The sequence below is a fragment of the Pavona decussata genome, unplaced genomic scaffold, assembly GCF_977016875.1.
Source record: "Pavona decussata unplaced genomic scaffold, jaPavDecu1.1 SCAFFOLD_84, whole genome shotgun sequence".
Taxonomy (NCBI): Eukaryota; Metazoa; Cnidaria; class Anthozoa; order Scleractinia; family Agariciidae; genus Pavona; species Pavona decussata.
Window position 1 is genome coordinate 3,058,627 of NW_028145502.1, and position 15,798 is coordinate 3,074,424.

General features: G+C 40.0%; 1 protein-coding gene across 2 annotated transcripts in view; it reads left to right on the top strand.

The window, feature by feature from the left end:
• LOC146475453 (cytoplasmic dynein 1 heavy chain 1-like) overlaps positions 1-15,399 on the top strand; it is a 92,907-nt gene extending 77,508 nt beyond the window's left edge. The window contains exons 75-94 of one of the 2 annotated variants that reach the window (XM_085115886.1): positions 400-560; positions 1,249-1,360; positions 2,135-2,195; positions 3,019-3,142; positions 3,743-3,856; positions 4,108-4,278; positions 4,739-4,840; positions 4,978-5,099; positions 5,363-5,466; positions 5,636-5,717; positions 7,335-7,385; positions 8,994-9,081; positions 9,170-9,238; positions 9,780-9,903; positions 10,935-11,077; positions 12,432-12,542; positions 13,087-13,150; positions 13,597-13,693; positions 14,133-14,169; positions 14,848-15,399. In XM_085115886.1, coding sequence (XP_084972012.1) covers positions 400-560; positions 1,249-1,360; positions 2,135-2,195; positions 3,019-3,142; positions 3,743-3,856; positions 4,108-4,278; positions 4,739-4,840; positions 4,978-5,099; positions 5,363-5,466; positions 5,636-5,717; positions 7,335-7,385; positions 8,994-9,081; positions 9,170-9,238; positions 9,780-9,903; positions 10,935-11,077; positions 12,432-12,542; positions 13,087-13,150; positions 13,597-13,693; positions 14,133-14,169; positions 14,848-14,991 — 2,081 coding nt within the window. In that variant the 3' untranslated portion in view covers positions 14,992-15,399. The remainder of the gene's footprint in view (positions 1-399; positions 561-1,248; positions 1,361-2,134; positions 2,196-3,018; positions 3,143-3,742; positions 3,857-4,107; positions 4,279-4,738; positions 4,841-4,977; positions 5,100-5,362; positions 5,467-5,635; positions 5,718-7,334; positions 7,386-8,993; positions 9,082-9,169; positions 9,239-9,779; positions 9,904-10,934; positions 11,078-12,431; positions 12,543-13,086; positions 13,151-13,596; positions 13,694-14,132; positions 14,170-14,847) is intronic. The other variant, XM_085115887.1, reaches the window with a different exon arrangement.
• The last annotated feature ends 399 nt before the right edge of the window (positions 15,400-15,798 follow it).

The following is a 15,798-nucleotide window of genomic DNA, read 5'->3' on the forward strand; positions in this document are numbered from 1 at the left end:
ATGTTTTCCAACGGAATGTGAAACAAGACGGTGTTCTCAACAATTTAACGGCAATTTTTTTCAAGAGTGGGTAGGTGACTTGTTTCCGTAAAATTATTGGTTTTCCTCTTCTTGAATTCTTGTTCGTAAAGCGTTCACGTGTCATTTTCGAGTTACTTTGATCCTCATTATGAATGCGAGGCTTCGTGCGGAGCTTTTCAAATGAAAATTAGTTATTGTCTGCATGTGAATGAAAACTAACTTTCGTAATAAAAACTATGCACAAAGCCTCGCTTTCATAATGAGGTTCAAAGCAACGCGGAAATGGCCTATTTGCCAACGTTGGTTGTCAACTGCTGTAGCAATTTTCTCACACACTAACTCGACAATTAAAGTTGGTGTCTGTGTCTTACTTTGTAGCAAACATTGGGCAAACAGTCCATCAGTTGCTTGTAATCCAGGCCTTGCGTCCTGACCGTATGCTGGCTATGGGACAAAGAGTAGTGGGAACTATTCTAGGCGAGAACTTCATGCATGATGCCGAGCAAGGACTGGACTTAGCTTCGGTTGTGGAACACGAGGTTTGTGGCGCTAATTTTTCCTTCCACTCACAAAGTTAATAACTTTTATTTAAAAAAAATAAATAAAAGTGCTGTTAGAATGTTGAGCCAAAAAGCTTTCATTTGAATCGTACCACTTCAGGTTTTTATCCATAACCGAGAAACACCGTGTACCGCATAATAAACAGCACCACAGGAGAGTAATGTTGACTAGCTTACATTTGAATGTCATTCACGGTTTCAAACGTTAGCAGCAAAATAAACAGCACCACAGGAAATTTTACAATAACTGTCCAAATTCCCGCGCGCTGATTGGCTCCTAGCGATTGTCTATAAGAGTACAGGCAATAAAAATGACGTTAGATGTAACGCGCGCGCTTTCTTAACGAAAAAAATAGCCAATTCCGCTCGTACTTTTTCCATGTTATTGTAAAAAACAAATCGACGGCAGTTTTCTATGGTCTATACTCTTATAGACCATAAAATGACGCCATAAAATGTCCAAAACTTGACACTTGAGTTTTGAACATTTTTGACGTCATTTTATGGTCTATAAGAGTACAGACCAAAGAAAACTGCCATCAATTTGTCAAGTACAATTTCATGGCTTTCATTTGAAAGCTCAATGCCCGACTAACCTTATACAGTATAATAAACAGCATCTCAATAGCTGGCATTTGGTCATGCGCAGTGTGCTTGAATTCAACAGGTCAAGGCGTCCACACCATTACTGTTGTGCTCTGTAACTGGATATGATGCAAGCGGATGGGTGGATGATCTTGCAGCAGAGCAAAACAAGCAGTGTACTTCTATTGCTATCGGTAAGGAAGACTCCACGTAGCTTTGGCTGCGATTTTGAAAGTAGACTGCAAAATAGTTTTTCTGCATTAAAAGTCGTCTTGAAGTGAAAGTCTGGAGCGAGCATGGAAACGGAAAGGGGGACTGGGGAGAGATGCTCGCGCGTAAAAAATCCACGCTTTCGGCGCTTCGCGCCTCGCGAGTTCGCGCGCGATTGGTGTACCCCTCCATGAATTTCAAGGGCGAACAAACAACTGTTTTGCAGTTTGCCTTGAAAGACCTTTTCTGTGTTCAAGAATATTGTGCGTACAGTAATAGCCCGCGTATAAGAACCTGGGTTTTAAGAACCTGTTAGGCTAAGAACCTATTTAGGCTAAAATTTTAAGTTAGGTTCTTATCAGTGGGATTGCTGTGAAAGTTTTTAGGTAGAAACTGCTGAATTAAGATCATCATCTATTTAAAAGTAACTTGACATAACCTTTTTTTCTTTCAAGCTTAAGTACCATGTTGTATGTCTATTGTGTTTGCCATTATACTGTATTATGAGATGATACTTATCAATATATATAGTACATATTCAGATCAAATTCATATGAAAATATAAGAACCTATTTTAAGAACCTTGGTGGCCTAAATTTGCTTTAAGTACCATTTATTTAAGAACCTATTTAGGCTAAATTGAAAAATTCAGGTTCTTATACGTGGGCTATTACTGTAGTTGAACTTCTCGAACGTTGTCATTCATCATTTGAAGCATTTCATCACTAAACTTGATTTTTTACTGTTCGTCTCATCAGGTTCTGCTGAGGGATTCAGTCTTGCTGATAAAGCTATCAACTCGGCCACTAAGTCTGGAAGGTAAGTTTCACGCTTTTATACTTGGAAGCAAGGATGGCCGTAACAAATAGTGCACACGTGTTGTCTACAATGGATACTCCAAAACAAGGCTAGACACCTTATGGTGTTTACACAATGTAGTATTCTTAGTTGAGATAGCACTGACGTAGACGAGAACAGAAACTCATTTGTTAGGCAGAGAACTCAGAGAATAGAGCTCCATTTACGCAGGGAAGATACGTTTGGGGTTTAGCACTAATGTGAACGGTTAGTGTCATTTTTTGTCATAGTACACTCTTTTGAAAAATTAAAATTACCATTTTCATCAGCTAGCCCTCGTTGGTCAAGAGGATACATATAGGAGACATGAAGCACATGGTCCGGGTTCGAGGCGTACCGACTATTTTGATGTGAACTTCTTTTAATGTCAAGTTTGAAATTAGATTTCTGTTGTGTAAATATCGTCAGGTGTCTAATCTCGTTTTGGACGAGATCAACCCACGTCTCACTGACATATTCATCATGAAACAAAGGAAATCACTACCGTGAAGGAGGTTTAGATATGTGACCTTAATTATCATAACATTTTGTGAACTTTTGCTTCGAATTTCTCCAAGAATTATCAATAGTTTGAGAAGCTATATCAAACACGAGGAAGAGTGTTTCCTCCTATATTTAAACACCCGAGAAGTTGGTTAAAAAAAAATCGGCTGTGCCACGTTTTTCCAACCTACTTCTCGGTCTTTGGAAATCGGAGAAACACTCTTCCTCGTGTTTAATATATTACTTCTAGGAACAATCCACGTCTTACCGAAATATTCATGTCACATTCATTTTGTTCCAGATGGGTTTTGCTAAAGAACGTTCACTTGGCTCCACAATGGCTGGTAACTTTGGAGAAGAAGTTGCACTCATTAAACCCGCATGCAGCCTTCAGATTATTTATGACCATGGAAATCAATCCAAAGGTACCGCCTCAGAATTTTCCAGCATTCTTTGATAGTAACATTTAACGTGTGAAACGTTGTGCGTATTCTGGCCTCTGGAGTAGGCTTCAATTGTTATACAGTTCACCTAGTCCTTGCTTTCTTCGATTAATGTAAATGTAGAGCAGTTTTCGATTGAGTCTTGAAAGTTATTCGCATTTGCTTGGTTTGCTTTGGCTTTTTTCATTTACGCAACCAATCAGAAGCAAAACCAAAATCAATCGTGACTTGCTCGCACACGTTTTCCCGCGCTTGGCGCCGGTTTCGTGTATTTGCTTCGAATTCTGATTGGTGCATTGCGCTGTTTACGTCCTTGTGATTGGCCAGATTAATTTCTTTTGTTTTGGTTTAACGACACGCGATTGAAGACCACTATGAAACTGTGCCATCCGGTTTTACATGTAAAAACAGGATGGCAGATCAGACGAGTATATAGCTCACGTGACCTTATCCTACAGTCTCATCCTCAGTGTTTCTCAGATGTCATCCACCTAAACCCGTTTACATACCAATATGAGACATCCACGGTGCATCACGACTTCTAAGGTTCTAATTTTTCATTTTTTGTCTTTGTCGCGTCAGGTTCCTGTAAACTTACTCAGAGCGTCCCGTGTGTTTGTATTTGAGCCTCCTCCTGGAGTAAAGGCCAACTTACTGAGAACATTCAGCGCTGTATCGGCTGTGAGGATGTGTAAGGTGAGAAAGAATTTTTCAATCGAAACAGTGCGAGGTCAAATATCTGTTGTAGTTTCGAAAATGGAGCTGTTTCGCTGAGTAAAGGGCTTAACCCTCCAAGTTTTAATCAACATACATGTTCTCTTCATTTACCGGCTTTATGAGATCTTTTCAATTTGCCGTGCAGTGTTATCCTGTGGTGCTGTGCAGTTTTCAATTCCTCCAACTATTAGAAAATGTGTAATATTTTCGTTTTGTTTTGTTTTCTTTAGGCACCCAGTGAGCGAGCCCGGCTGTATTTCCTGTTGGCCTGGTTCCACGCCATTGTTCAAGAGCGATTGCGTTACGTGCCCCTTGGTTGGTCCAAGCGTTACGAGTTCAGCGAGTCTGACCTGCGAGTGGCCTGTGACACTCTGGACACGTGGTTAGATGCAGTCGCTCAGGTGCGTGACATCTGAGTCGTATAACGCAACATGCGAACACTAAGTCATACAGTACAGAACATTACACGGCGGGAATGTTGTGAAGAAAAACCGTTAAGCTACCTTGTATAGGAAGTTGTGTCTGTTAAGCCAATGCTGAAATACCCTGATCATAATGCACAAGCAAAAAAATAGTAGACGTCGCGGTCTGCTCGCAGGCTGTGATCTTTAATTTAAAAAGTTAGTATTCGAGAAATGACTAAGCTCTTTCAGCGAGCTTGCTTAACAACTTCGTGGATAGGCATGGATTACAATACAGGTTGAAAAAGTTGGGCTTTCTTTTTCTAGTTGAGCTCGGATTTCATTGACACGTCGAAAGAACCCCGTGATCTCCAAGAGTAAAGTTCCCCTTGTTCACACCCTTAAACGATAAAGGACTTTTTCTTGAGTATGTTACTCAACTGTGTTCTGTCCTTTTCAGGGCCGTACTAATCTGCCTCCCAACAAAGTTCCATGGGACGCCCTCCAAGCTCTATTATCTCAGGCCATTTATGGCGGACGTATCGACAACGACTTTGACCAGGTTTGTTTTCGTTAGTTGTTTGTTTGTTTGTTTGTTTTTTCCACTCTTAACCATATTCCTTCTGTTCGACTGCCATTTTGAAGCCTCGCGTTGATAGTTATAACACAAAGAATTAAAGTATGTTTGTTATATTACAGCGCCTAATGACGTCCTTCGTGAATCGCCTGTTCACAGTCAGTAGTTTTGAATCTGATTTCCCATTGGTTCTGGATGTGGATGGAGAAAAGGGCAAAAACATCGTGATGCCAGAAGGAATTAGGTATGAGAAACACGACCGTGGGGTGGTGGTTAGGCGGGGTAGTGGCTTTATGCGTCAAAAACTGCCTAAGGACCCTGTGGTCCACCTGTTGCAAATGTTTGACTTGAACTTGTGATATAGATTAAAAGCGAAATCCTGTAGTTACATCCACATTTGTAGTTTTCGATCCAGTCAATCTTTATTTGTACTCACTCTTGCTCAAAAATAAAATTACAACAAAGAAAATATTAAAAGTAATAATTCGATATCGTTGTCTTTCTTAGGCGTGAACAGTTCCTGCAATGGACTGAAGCTCTCCCTGATTCCCAGTCCCCCTCATGGCTCGGCCTGCCCAACAACGCTGAGAAAGTGCTACTCACCACACAAGGTATGTAAGCCTTGAAATTTCTCAAGAGAGTGCCACTTTGAAGTGTATTTCCTTGACCGGTGGCGAGTGTAGATCATCTTTTTAATCTAAATTAAAATCTTATCAAGCCAAGTTCTTGTGAGATCCTGTAGTTTGCGTTATAACATTATTACGTCATCATTTCATGTAGGTCAAGATATGGTTACTAAGTTACTAAAGATGCAAATGTTGAGTGATGACGATGAGCTGGCCTACTCCCCGGACTCTGCTAGGTAAGGTTTAACCGTGAGGAGCTGGTTCTAGTAGTTGATGATTTGTTTGATTCCTTTTTGTTCACATTTCACTTTTCCACTTTCTGTAAATTCATTTTCGGAGCACTTGTCTTTGCTTGCAACACTGGATTTGTTAATATTTGATCTCATCATGGCGCTGTTGTCAAGTTCAAGTGTAAAAGGACGTTGCCAATGCACTGCTCAAAGTTTCACCTCATACTGCATACATACTGCGAATATCCTTCCCAAAATATTCTTTGACAATCAATTCAATTTCGCAGCAGTGATTTTTCCAATCTAAATAAGGACCGATTTTCCATTCTCCGAGCGGTTCACAAACTAAGGTGGATCTTGTACGTGTGAATAATTTCGGTGATACTTTCTACTGCTTTTGGAAATTCGTTTCCTATACAAGTCGTGTTCATTCAGACTAATTAGAAGCAAACATGGCTTGATTGTTTTCCAGAGTTTCGTTCCAGTAGTTTCGAAATTCTAGCAATCCGAATGAAGCGAATTGACCAAATGAGCGCAACCTAAATTTCACACTAAATTCTGTATAAAATATGAAGCAATTTACTATTACATTTGAGCTTGACGTTGATGCCACACTTACATAAAAACTTTGTGTTTTTTTTTGTTTTTTTTTTTCAATTGCTGCCGGATGATTGTCACGGTCATATTAAATATATTTTAGATTTTCATCCATAACTCTCTCAAACGTAACACTGACCAGAATCTAACCTCTTCTGAATATTTTGATCTAAAGTCGAGGTTAAAGCTCAAAGAATGAAACTGCTTTGTCATACTCTAACTATAAATTACTGTTAGAACAGGTGAATGCTCTCCTCTTTGGAGAATTTGCTTGTTGATATTTGAAATTCAAAATTGTTAACGATAACCTTTTAACTGTCATCTGAAGAAAGACTACTAAAAATTTGCCTAACTTGTTGTTAACCGTGTTACGATACCATAACATTTTTAAACAAGCCATATAATACGACTCTTTGCGTCCTTCTTTTTCTCAGTGATAGTGGAGAAGAGCATGCAAGCGCACGTGTAAATAGTCTCTTGCGAGGAAGGTGACTGTCGCGCGCGGGTGCGTGTTCTTCACACTTGACGTAATAAAAACTTAATATAAACTGTAGTGTAATATTTTAAATGTGGTTTATATGAATTGTTATTTTATTTGTTTTCACTTTATTTCATTTTCTTTCAATCTGTCACTTTCCATCATGTTCTTTTCTTACGTGCCATCCTTTCAGTTTTAACGTGCATTCCTTTATTTGCTCATTCAGCGCTCGCTTCGGCTAGTACTATTCAGGAATCTGACACTTTTAACTTCTAAACCTAAAAACCTAAATCGCTAACACAACTGGACAAACGGCTTTTTTCGTGGGAATCTTCTTCAGAAATCGGGGCGCAGTGGTGCTTTGTTATGCAGCAGAAATTAACAACATCGCCGGTTACCTTATGGCGTTAACATTCTGGCTAAATTCGTTTTCAATCAATTATTTAACCAATAAAGGTGTTTCCGTTTAATTCTTTGCTCTCGATCTCGAAAGTCCTCTTGCACTTGAAGCCTGAGACCTTCATGCATGTTAAACATTTCATTTAAAGCTTAGACCAGCCACTCGAGGTACCAATCATGCATGGACTGAATGATGATGAGTAAGTAAAGGCTTTTATAAAGTAAGCGTTATTGCACAATGCCCTGATTGGCTAACAGGCGTGTTAAATCTGTGATATTTAACATGGTTTACCAATCACGCAAAGAATTGCTGATGAGTTAAGTGATATAATTCGAGAAGTATAATAATGCGAGAGCTTTGATTGGCTAATAGAAGTTGAATTAATGATCGTTAATGAATGCCATGTGTGCCCTTTTTTCCGCGAAGGCAGTGCAAGCTATTTTTCAAGTTGTTGCATGGTGAAAAAAAAACTCAATTGCAGCATGACACGTGCGAGTTACTATGGCACGTGACGCACACGTGATTTCTTCCGGAAAGTGTTACAAACGTGACGCACACCTGATTTCTTCAAGGAAGTATTACATACCTGACGCACTTGTGATTTCTCCAAGAAAGTGTTACAGACGTGACGCACACGTGATTTCTTCAGGAGAGTGCTACATACGTGACACGTGACGCACACGTGATTTCTTCAGGAAAGTGTTACATGCGTTAGGTATTAATGCACGTATGGTTACGTTACTTTCCATCGTACGTTTCACTCCTTCATTTGATCCAATTTTCGTCATTTTGTTTTTGTTTTGTTTTGTTGTTTGTTTGTCTTTTCATTGAAAAGTCATGAACGTATAATTAACTAAACTATAAATAAATGTAAAACAAGAACTTACCTGAAATCTACAGCAGAAATTTTTAAACGGTCTCCTACTAAACTGTGTTGAATGTTATAAAAAAAATGTTAACCACTTTGCATGATAAAAATGGTATGCTGCAGATTAAAGTATTGTGACGACACGGGAAAAGGTATTGTGAACGACTGAACTGAGAACTCCTGGAAATGTCATTTGTATACTTTGCCAAGGTATTAGATTCACAGACTAAAAATCTACAACCACCAAGTGTACAGCATAAAAAAACAGCACACAGGAAAGTACTGCTCAGTAGCTTCCATTTGAATGGTCACACTTTAGGATTTGATCCACAGATTCAGAAATTATAACCACTTTGTGCAGTATAATAAACAGCACCACAGGAAAGTACTGCTCAGTAGCTTTCATTTGAATGGTCACACTTTAGCATTTCATCCACAGACTCAAAAGTTGGAACCACTTTATACAGCAAAATAAACAGCACCACAGGAAAGTCCTGCTCAGTAGCTTTCATTTGAATGGTCGCACTTTAGGATTTCATCCACAGACTCAAAAGTTAGAATCACCTTGTGCAGCATAATAAACAGCACCACAGGAAAGTACTGCTCAGTAGCTTTCATTTGAATGGTCACACTTTAGGATTTCATCCACAGACTCAAAAGTTAGAACCACGTTGTACAGCATAATAAACAGCACCACAGGAAAGTACTGCTCAGTAGCTTTCATTTGAATGGTCACACTTTAGGATTTCATCCACAGGCTCAAAAGTTAGAACCACTTCATACAGCAAAATAAACAGCACCACAGGAAAGTCCTCTAATAACTGATTTCATCCACAGACATGAGCGTACCAACCATGCGGTTGAATTGTAGGATACAACGGATTAATTTAGTTTGTGTTTTTGTAATTTTCTATCGTTTCGTTTTTTCATGTACATTAGGAAGAAGAGGCGAGAGAGTGACCCGCGGCCGGCTTGGATGAGAACTTTGCACACAACAGCTACTAACTGGCTTAGCATGATTCCTAAGGTAAGAGAAATTGCGCGAGAATACACGGTTCTGGTTGTGTTTTTTTTGTTTTTTTTCCAAACTAATCGACGTGTATTGTTTATTGTAGGATTTGACTCCTTTGAAGAGGACGCTGGACAACATCAAGGATCCACTGTTCCGCTACTTTGAACGCGAGGTAATATGAAAACGAATGAATTTGTGTCATGACGATTCCGAAACGTTGTTCGGTTTTATCGTTTATTTTCACTTGCCTATGTATATCTAAACCTTTACTTACAAGATACGAATGTCAAACATAGAAGCTATACTCAACAAATGGTACCTTACACAAATTCATCCACTACTTCGCCACATATTCAAAGAACTACCAATTATTTCTTATAAGAAAGGAAAATCCTGAAAGGATTTGCTCGTTAGAGCCAAAATATGAAAGGATTACAAAAAGTTTCACGCCGGTAGGGATTGTGTGGCCTGTCGCTCAGAGTTTTGGTGCTAAATTGCTGTTAATTTTTGGTTGAATTTCCTCACAAAAGGATGGGCAAACGTTCTCTCGAATGATTGGAAACTTCGGCGATAATTCGTGATAACACTTTAAGTACCCATATTCATAGCTTTGGCCTTGCTAGTTCTGCTGAATACTTAAGGTTCGAAAACAGAATTCCTTAACCTAAACCGCACCTAACTTGTTCCCACTTAAGTAACATCTACTTTTTAAGGTGAACACTGGATATCAGCTGCTGAACACCATCCGAGAGGACCTTAATCACGTAGTGCTTGTTTGTGAAAGCCAAAAGAAGCCTACTAATTATCTGCGAAATCTCATGAGCGACTTGGTCAAAGGTAAGAACTTTTGGTTCAAATTTCAGGTTTGATCGGCGTCTAGAGTCTCCCACCAGTCTGAATACACCATCGAAACAGATTGGTTGTGAGAATAAGGAGAACTGTCAATGCTGAACCCAAACAAGAGATTACTGTTCTCCACACACTGATCACTCGTAGTGAATACCACTCACCCAGAGCATATTTTTGCTGCAGGACTAAGGGCTTCTCGTAGTTAAATAATATTTGGGTGGTACAAAATTTTCTCAAGCGCGTCGAGTGTAGCGCTCAAAATTTTTCCAAGACAGCCTATGTTCAAATTACATTAAATAGCTTTTTAAAACGATAGATTACCCACTACCGTTTTGTGATTGTTTTCCGGCAAACCTAAAGTAGTTCCACTAAATTTTGTTTGTGTGTGCTATTACTATATATGTAAATACTGATAGAGAAACCCTCTTTAACTAAAGGTATCTATCTATCACTGTGAGAAGACTGGTACGAATAAAAGTAAGGGATTGTGAGATCGTTTGGGTAGACGGATAGATATCGCGCCGGCGAATAAGTGCATTTTCGGCATTTTCTCGGAGTGGAGTAGCTTTTGTAAAATGGTTTTAAACTAAAAAAGACTATTTTCTATACAACTGACTGCCGAGAAATGCAGTTATTCATCGGCACAATTTCCATCCGTCTACCCAAACGATCCCATAATCCCTCACTCGCACCAGTCTCCCTGCAGTTTCTGGAGAGGGGAATTGGAACAACTTGCGGTAAATCGCCAGCTTTTAAATACATTGGCCCCCTTTCAAGAACGCAGTCCCTCTAAAATCCCGTAAAGGGGCCCTCTCCTCTCACAATTCGGGGCGACCTTATTACCAACGTCTTACATGGTCGGTCGAGTGAACAAAATAACGAACAACAGAACAATGTTCCCAACCCTAAAAAACAATGCAGCCGCAGGTTATAAGGGTCCAGTGAAAATAGAGCTTTTGAAGGTTGTACTGTACAATTCTTATTCAGCGTAACGGTCTTTCTCTCTGTTTTATTTGTAGGAATCTTGCCGTCTAACTGGAGGCGTTACACTGTTCCCAAAGGCTTGACAGTCCTTCAATGGGTGGCGGATTTTAGTGACCGTGTTAAACAGCTGCAGAAGATCTCACATGCTGCGAACACGGGTGGAGCCAAGGGTCTTAAGGTTTGTCACTAAAGTGAAGCGAAAGTTTGCTAGTTTAAGTCGTGTTCAATTTACAGCTCAGTGTTACTTTAGCTACAAGTAAATTGGGAAGTCACACCGGTCAATTTCTTTGTCTGATTTAAACTGCAAAGTGTTACGTTACCTCAGGATTAGGCCATTTCCGGTTTCCTTGAACCTCATTGTGAAAGCGAGGCTAAGTGCATAGTTTTTATTATGAAAATTAGTTTTCATTCATATGCAAATGAAACTAATTTTCACATGGAAAGTCTTGCACTTAGCCTCGCTTTCATAATGAGGTTCAAAGCAACTCGGAAATGGGCTATTGCATTCCTTCTTAATAATTTTTCATTTTTAAACTGAGATATAATTAAAGAATTCAAAGACTACTTCATACTATTGTTGAAGATCAATTGTGAGCAACCTTTTAGACTCCATTGTCAAGCTGGCCTTAAATTTGTCACGGATTTTTTCCGAGAGATGCGAACGTAGGGAAGTGTTTAAAACTACTGTACTCGTACAGGATCCAGCGAACCACAAAATAGAACGAAGTCTCTGCCTGCATTCCCTTTCTCAACCTCAAAAGATGGTGTCCTCTCTTTCCAGCAGTAAAAAATGACAATGAGATTCAAACCTCAGTTTCTTGTTGATCTAGCAATGTTGACTCTTGCCAGCTGAATATTTCTCTGTCAATTCAAATTTTAAAGCGAATAAAGCCGACCGGTTAGCTCAGTTGGTAGAGTGCCGGACTACCGTGCGGGAGGTCGCGGATTCAAACCCCGGCCGGACCACCACTCAGGGTCCTTAAATAACTGAGGAGAAAGTGCTGCCTTTGCTCTGACATCTGCAAATGGTTAGACTTTCTAGTCTTCTCGGATAAGGACGATAAACCGTAGGCCCCGTCTCACAATCCTTGTTTGTGAATAACTCTGTGGGATGTTAAAGAACCCACTCACTGTTCGCAAAGAGTAGGGGACGTAGTTCCCGGTGTTGTGGTCTGGTCTTTGTGCGTATATTATCATGGTTGGGTGGGAAAATGCTCGGAGATATTAGCTGCATTAAGCTACTCTACAATCCGAGGGTAAATAAAGATTGATGATGATGATGATGATGATGAATAAAATTTTGTCGGTAATGTTCATGAGATAGGTGGTGTCTTCGATAACCCCCCGTACCCCAGACAAAGTGGGTCCTCTTCAAACAAACTTGTTATGGCCAGTTCCCTTAAAAGTGAATTTGACTGTTGAACGTCTTTATGCTATAGCGTTAGTAGTTACGTTTCATTCAACCTCTAAAACGTTTTTAAAAGGTAACGCTGAATTTTGTTAAGAGGAAAGGTTTGTTCTCTCCTTTCTAGAACCTTCATATCTGGTTAGGAGGCATGTTCGTCCCGGAAGCGTACATCACAGCTACTCGTCAGTTTGTTGCTCAAGCCAATAACTGGTCTCTGGAAGAGCTGGCTTTAGAGGTAATTAACAGCGATTCAGTTTAGAAAATCTGAAAATCTTTGGAACTTCAAGCTCTACAAGGATGAAAATACGTATTTCAACGTATCAATTGTTGGCATTTAGATATTGCCACTGTACAAGTAAGTTCCTCGACCGCACGAGTGAAATAAAAACCGCGGGGGATTTAAAAAACGCGAACGCCAAGGACTGGGGTTGGGGGAAGGGGGTGAGAAAGAGCACAGTTTTCCTCCCCTTTCGCGCTCGCGTGCGCGCTTCACTTAAACAAAGAAACAATCACGGACGGACTCCTTTACGAGCACAGAATGTCACTTACGTCCATAAATGCAAGTGACTCTGAGTTACGGTACTTCATATTACACACTTTTTTGTCATATTTCTTGTGACTTATGTTTGACAGAATTGTATGCGTTTAAGTGGGGATTCTGAAGGAGCATGCATCTCATTAGCGTGCATTCCTGAGCAGCAGAATGTGACTCGTTTGTTTGTTGTCACGCAATCTCTGGACTTATTTATTGACCTGAATACTTTTCATCCTCTTCTAAGGTGACGATTGCCAATGGCCCAGACGATCGCCTTAACATCGATGACTGCAGCTTTGGAATTAAAGGTATAACACAGTTTCCTTCCTTGTTGAGTACTCTCAATATTTTTGATTGGCTAAGAATTTGTTTACTCTGTTTTTGGCCAAAAAACGCTCGTGCACCTTGACTGAAATAATAATAACAATGATATTTATCCAGGGAGCCCACTCGCTTTGGCGGTTTTCAGTGGGGCCCTGAACAGAACATTAACAGCACCTGTTTGTTGTTGGTTCGCGTCCTTGCTCCGGGAGGTTTTCTCCGGGTACCCCCTCTCCCCTTAAAACCAACATTTCCAAATTCCAATTCGATCTGGATTATTGTCAAGCACTTAACCATGAGCTCTGGCTCGGGAGATTGCGCAAGCACTCCCCGTGTTAATCACTTTACTTACTTCACCTTAATGTCTTAGACAAAAGGAAGATCTCAAAAGGAAGCCATCCTTGCTTATTCCCTTGTTTCTCTTATTGTGTAGGTCTGAGGCTCCAGGGTGCCCGTTGCCTAGACAACAAGTTAGAGCTGACAGCAACGATTTCAACTGATCTGGCGCTTACAAGCTTAAAGTGGATCAGGTAAATACTCTCCTTTCCTTGGAAAGCTGTGGCATTGACGAAATCTTGGGATGTCTGTGTGCCTGGTGTAAGCCAATTACAGGCGACTGAGTATTGTTGAATAAATAACTTCTAATACTGTGCAACGAAAATTTATTAGTGTTTGTGCCATTTGGAACGTTTGTTGGACGGAATATTACAGGTTTTATTCATTTCGATTCATCAGTGCAACCTCGTTCCCAGGCTCTTTCTCCCTCTCGGGCTGGGAGATGAAAAAGACGCTGGAACCGAGGCTGGCATCAGTGATCGTTCAGCGAGTTACTACATTGTTCATTGATTTTCGAACAGCAAATTTTCAACGTCTTTTGAGTTAAAAAGTTGTTCCTAAGTTGGATTTGTTTTTGGGATAAATTTCCTTTGGAAAGAGAAGTTGTCACTCATTTTGTTTTTGCATTTTCAGGATTGAACCAGGAACTGAGCATCTTGGAGAAGGAAAGGTACCTATAAACACTGGCTACTTAAACGTGGTAGAACTGTTTCGAATTCAACTTATTTTGGGAGTGGTGGTATTTGAAACAAATGGAAGTGCTTTAGGACGAGGCAGCCTATGACCGGTTGTTTAAACGAAATTCTTACGGTGCTTCAAAAAGCTGCAGTCTAAGTTGATTGGTGGAATGTAGATTCCATGGTCTCAAAAATAGTTCAACGGAGGGTAGTCATAAGACTGACACCTCTAGAACAGAATAGAATAGAATAGAATAGAATTGATGGGTTGCATGTGACGTCATTGTAGCCATGTTGGTGGACAGGAACAATAAGATTTTTGTCCTCTGGGAGTTAACTTCCATTTTTATGCAAACTATGTGAGCAAATTTCCTTTTGTTTTGGTCCACCAACATGGTGGCAATGCAAACCACCTTTAGCGTTTTTCAGGTTTGGCAGTGATCTTCAATGCTCTGTCTGTTGTAAAGCGTTCTTTATTTTCTTTCGAAAACGTTACGCGATAACTTTTTTAGCGTTGCTGTATCGCAACTTTTCTCACGGAGCTTTCGTTTACATTAAATTTCAAGTTGCAGCTTAAATTCCCCAGCGTTTTTGGTTACCACTTGCTCAAAGGTTACAGTGAAATAATGACTATTTAGAATGCTTACACCTTCCTCTGCTCGTCTTTCCAGGTCACTCTTCCAGTGTATCTTAACCAAACACGTACTGAGCTCCTCTTCACTCTTGACATGACAACCAGAGGCGAACCTGCTGGCCGCGAACACCGCTTTTATGAGCGTGGTGTGGCTTTCCTTGCGTCCTCTTTGAGTGGCTAAAATCACGTGATTACAAGATGCTAGGTCTCGTGATTCAGCACGTGACTAGCCTTCCTGGCCCGTTTTTCTGATTTAACACTAATCGTATTAGCTATGGTAGAGTTAAAAAGTAGTGCTATTGCTGTTATAGTAGATATTACACTGTGGCCGTCATGCCAGTAGTTTAACAGATGGTGAACTTTTAGCTTAATCTACAACCTAGATTTGAAGCGTGCAGCGCAGGATATCAAGCAATATCTCGCCTTAGGTTTTGATCGAAAGTTACAACAGTCGATGATAACTTCTCGGTTGCGTATGTTACACTCTTAACACTGATGTAACCTTAGGAACACAGTATTATTGCACCGCAATAAGTAGCTTGTATTAACGCGAAAATAAGAAAGTAAATGTGGATTGGTAACAGTGAAATGAGTTGTTTGCTTTGTATTTTTACCCAAAACCAACACTCCGTTTGTATGAGTCATTATCAAACCTTCTCCTCTCCTTCGGGGTAATATTTGTCTCCGTTTCTCTTGACATGGACGGTCGTTTCAACAACCTACCTCAGTCAATTTTCTTTAGTAATAACGTGTTCATTCTTTTAATATCAATACGCGATTTTCTCCGTTTCTACAAGAGCCCAAACATTGACACTTTCACAAAATCTTCACACACTTAAATTTTTTAACGGGAGTGAAATTTGCTGGGAAAATCCCCCTATTAACTAAATATCAAGGCATATATACTGAAACGACAGAAATTGTTAATGACTTGAAAATTGCCCTACACAACTTCATTTGGACTCATTAACACATTTCTGTCTCAGTG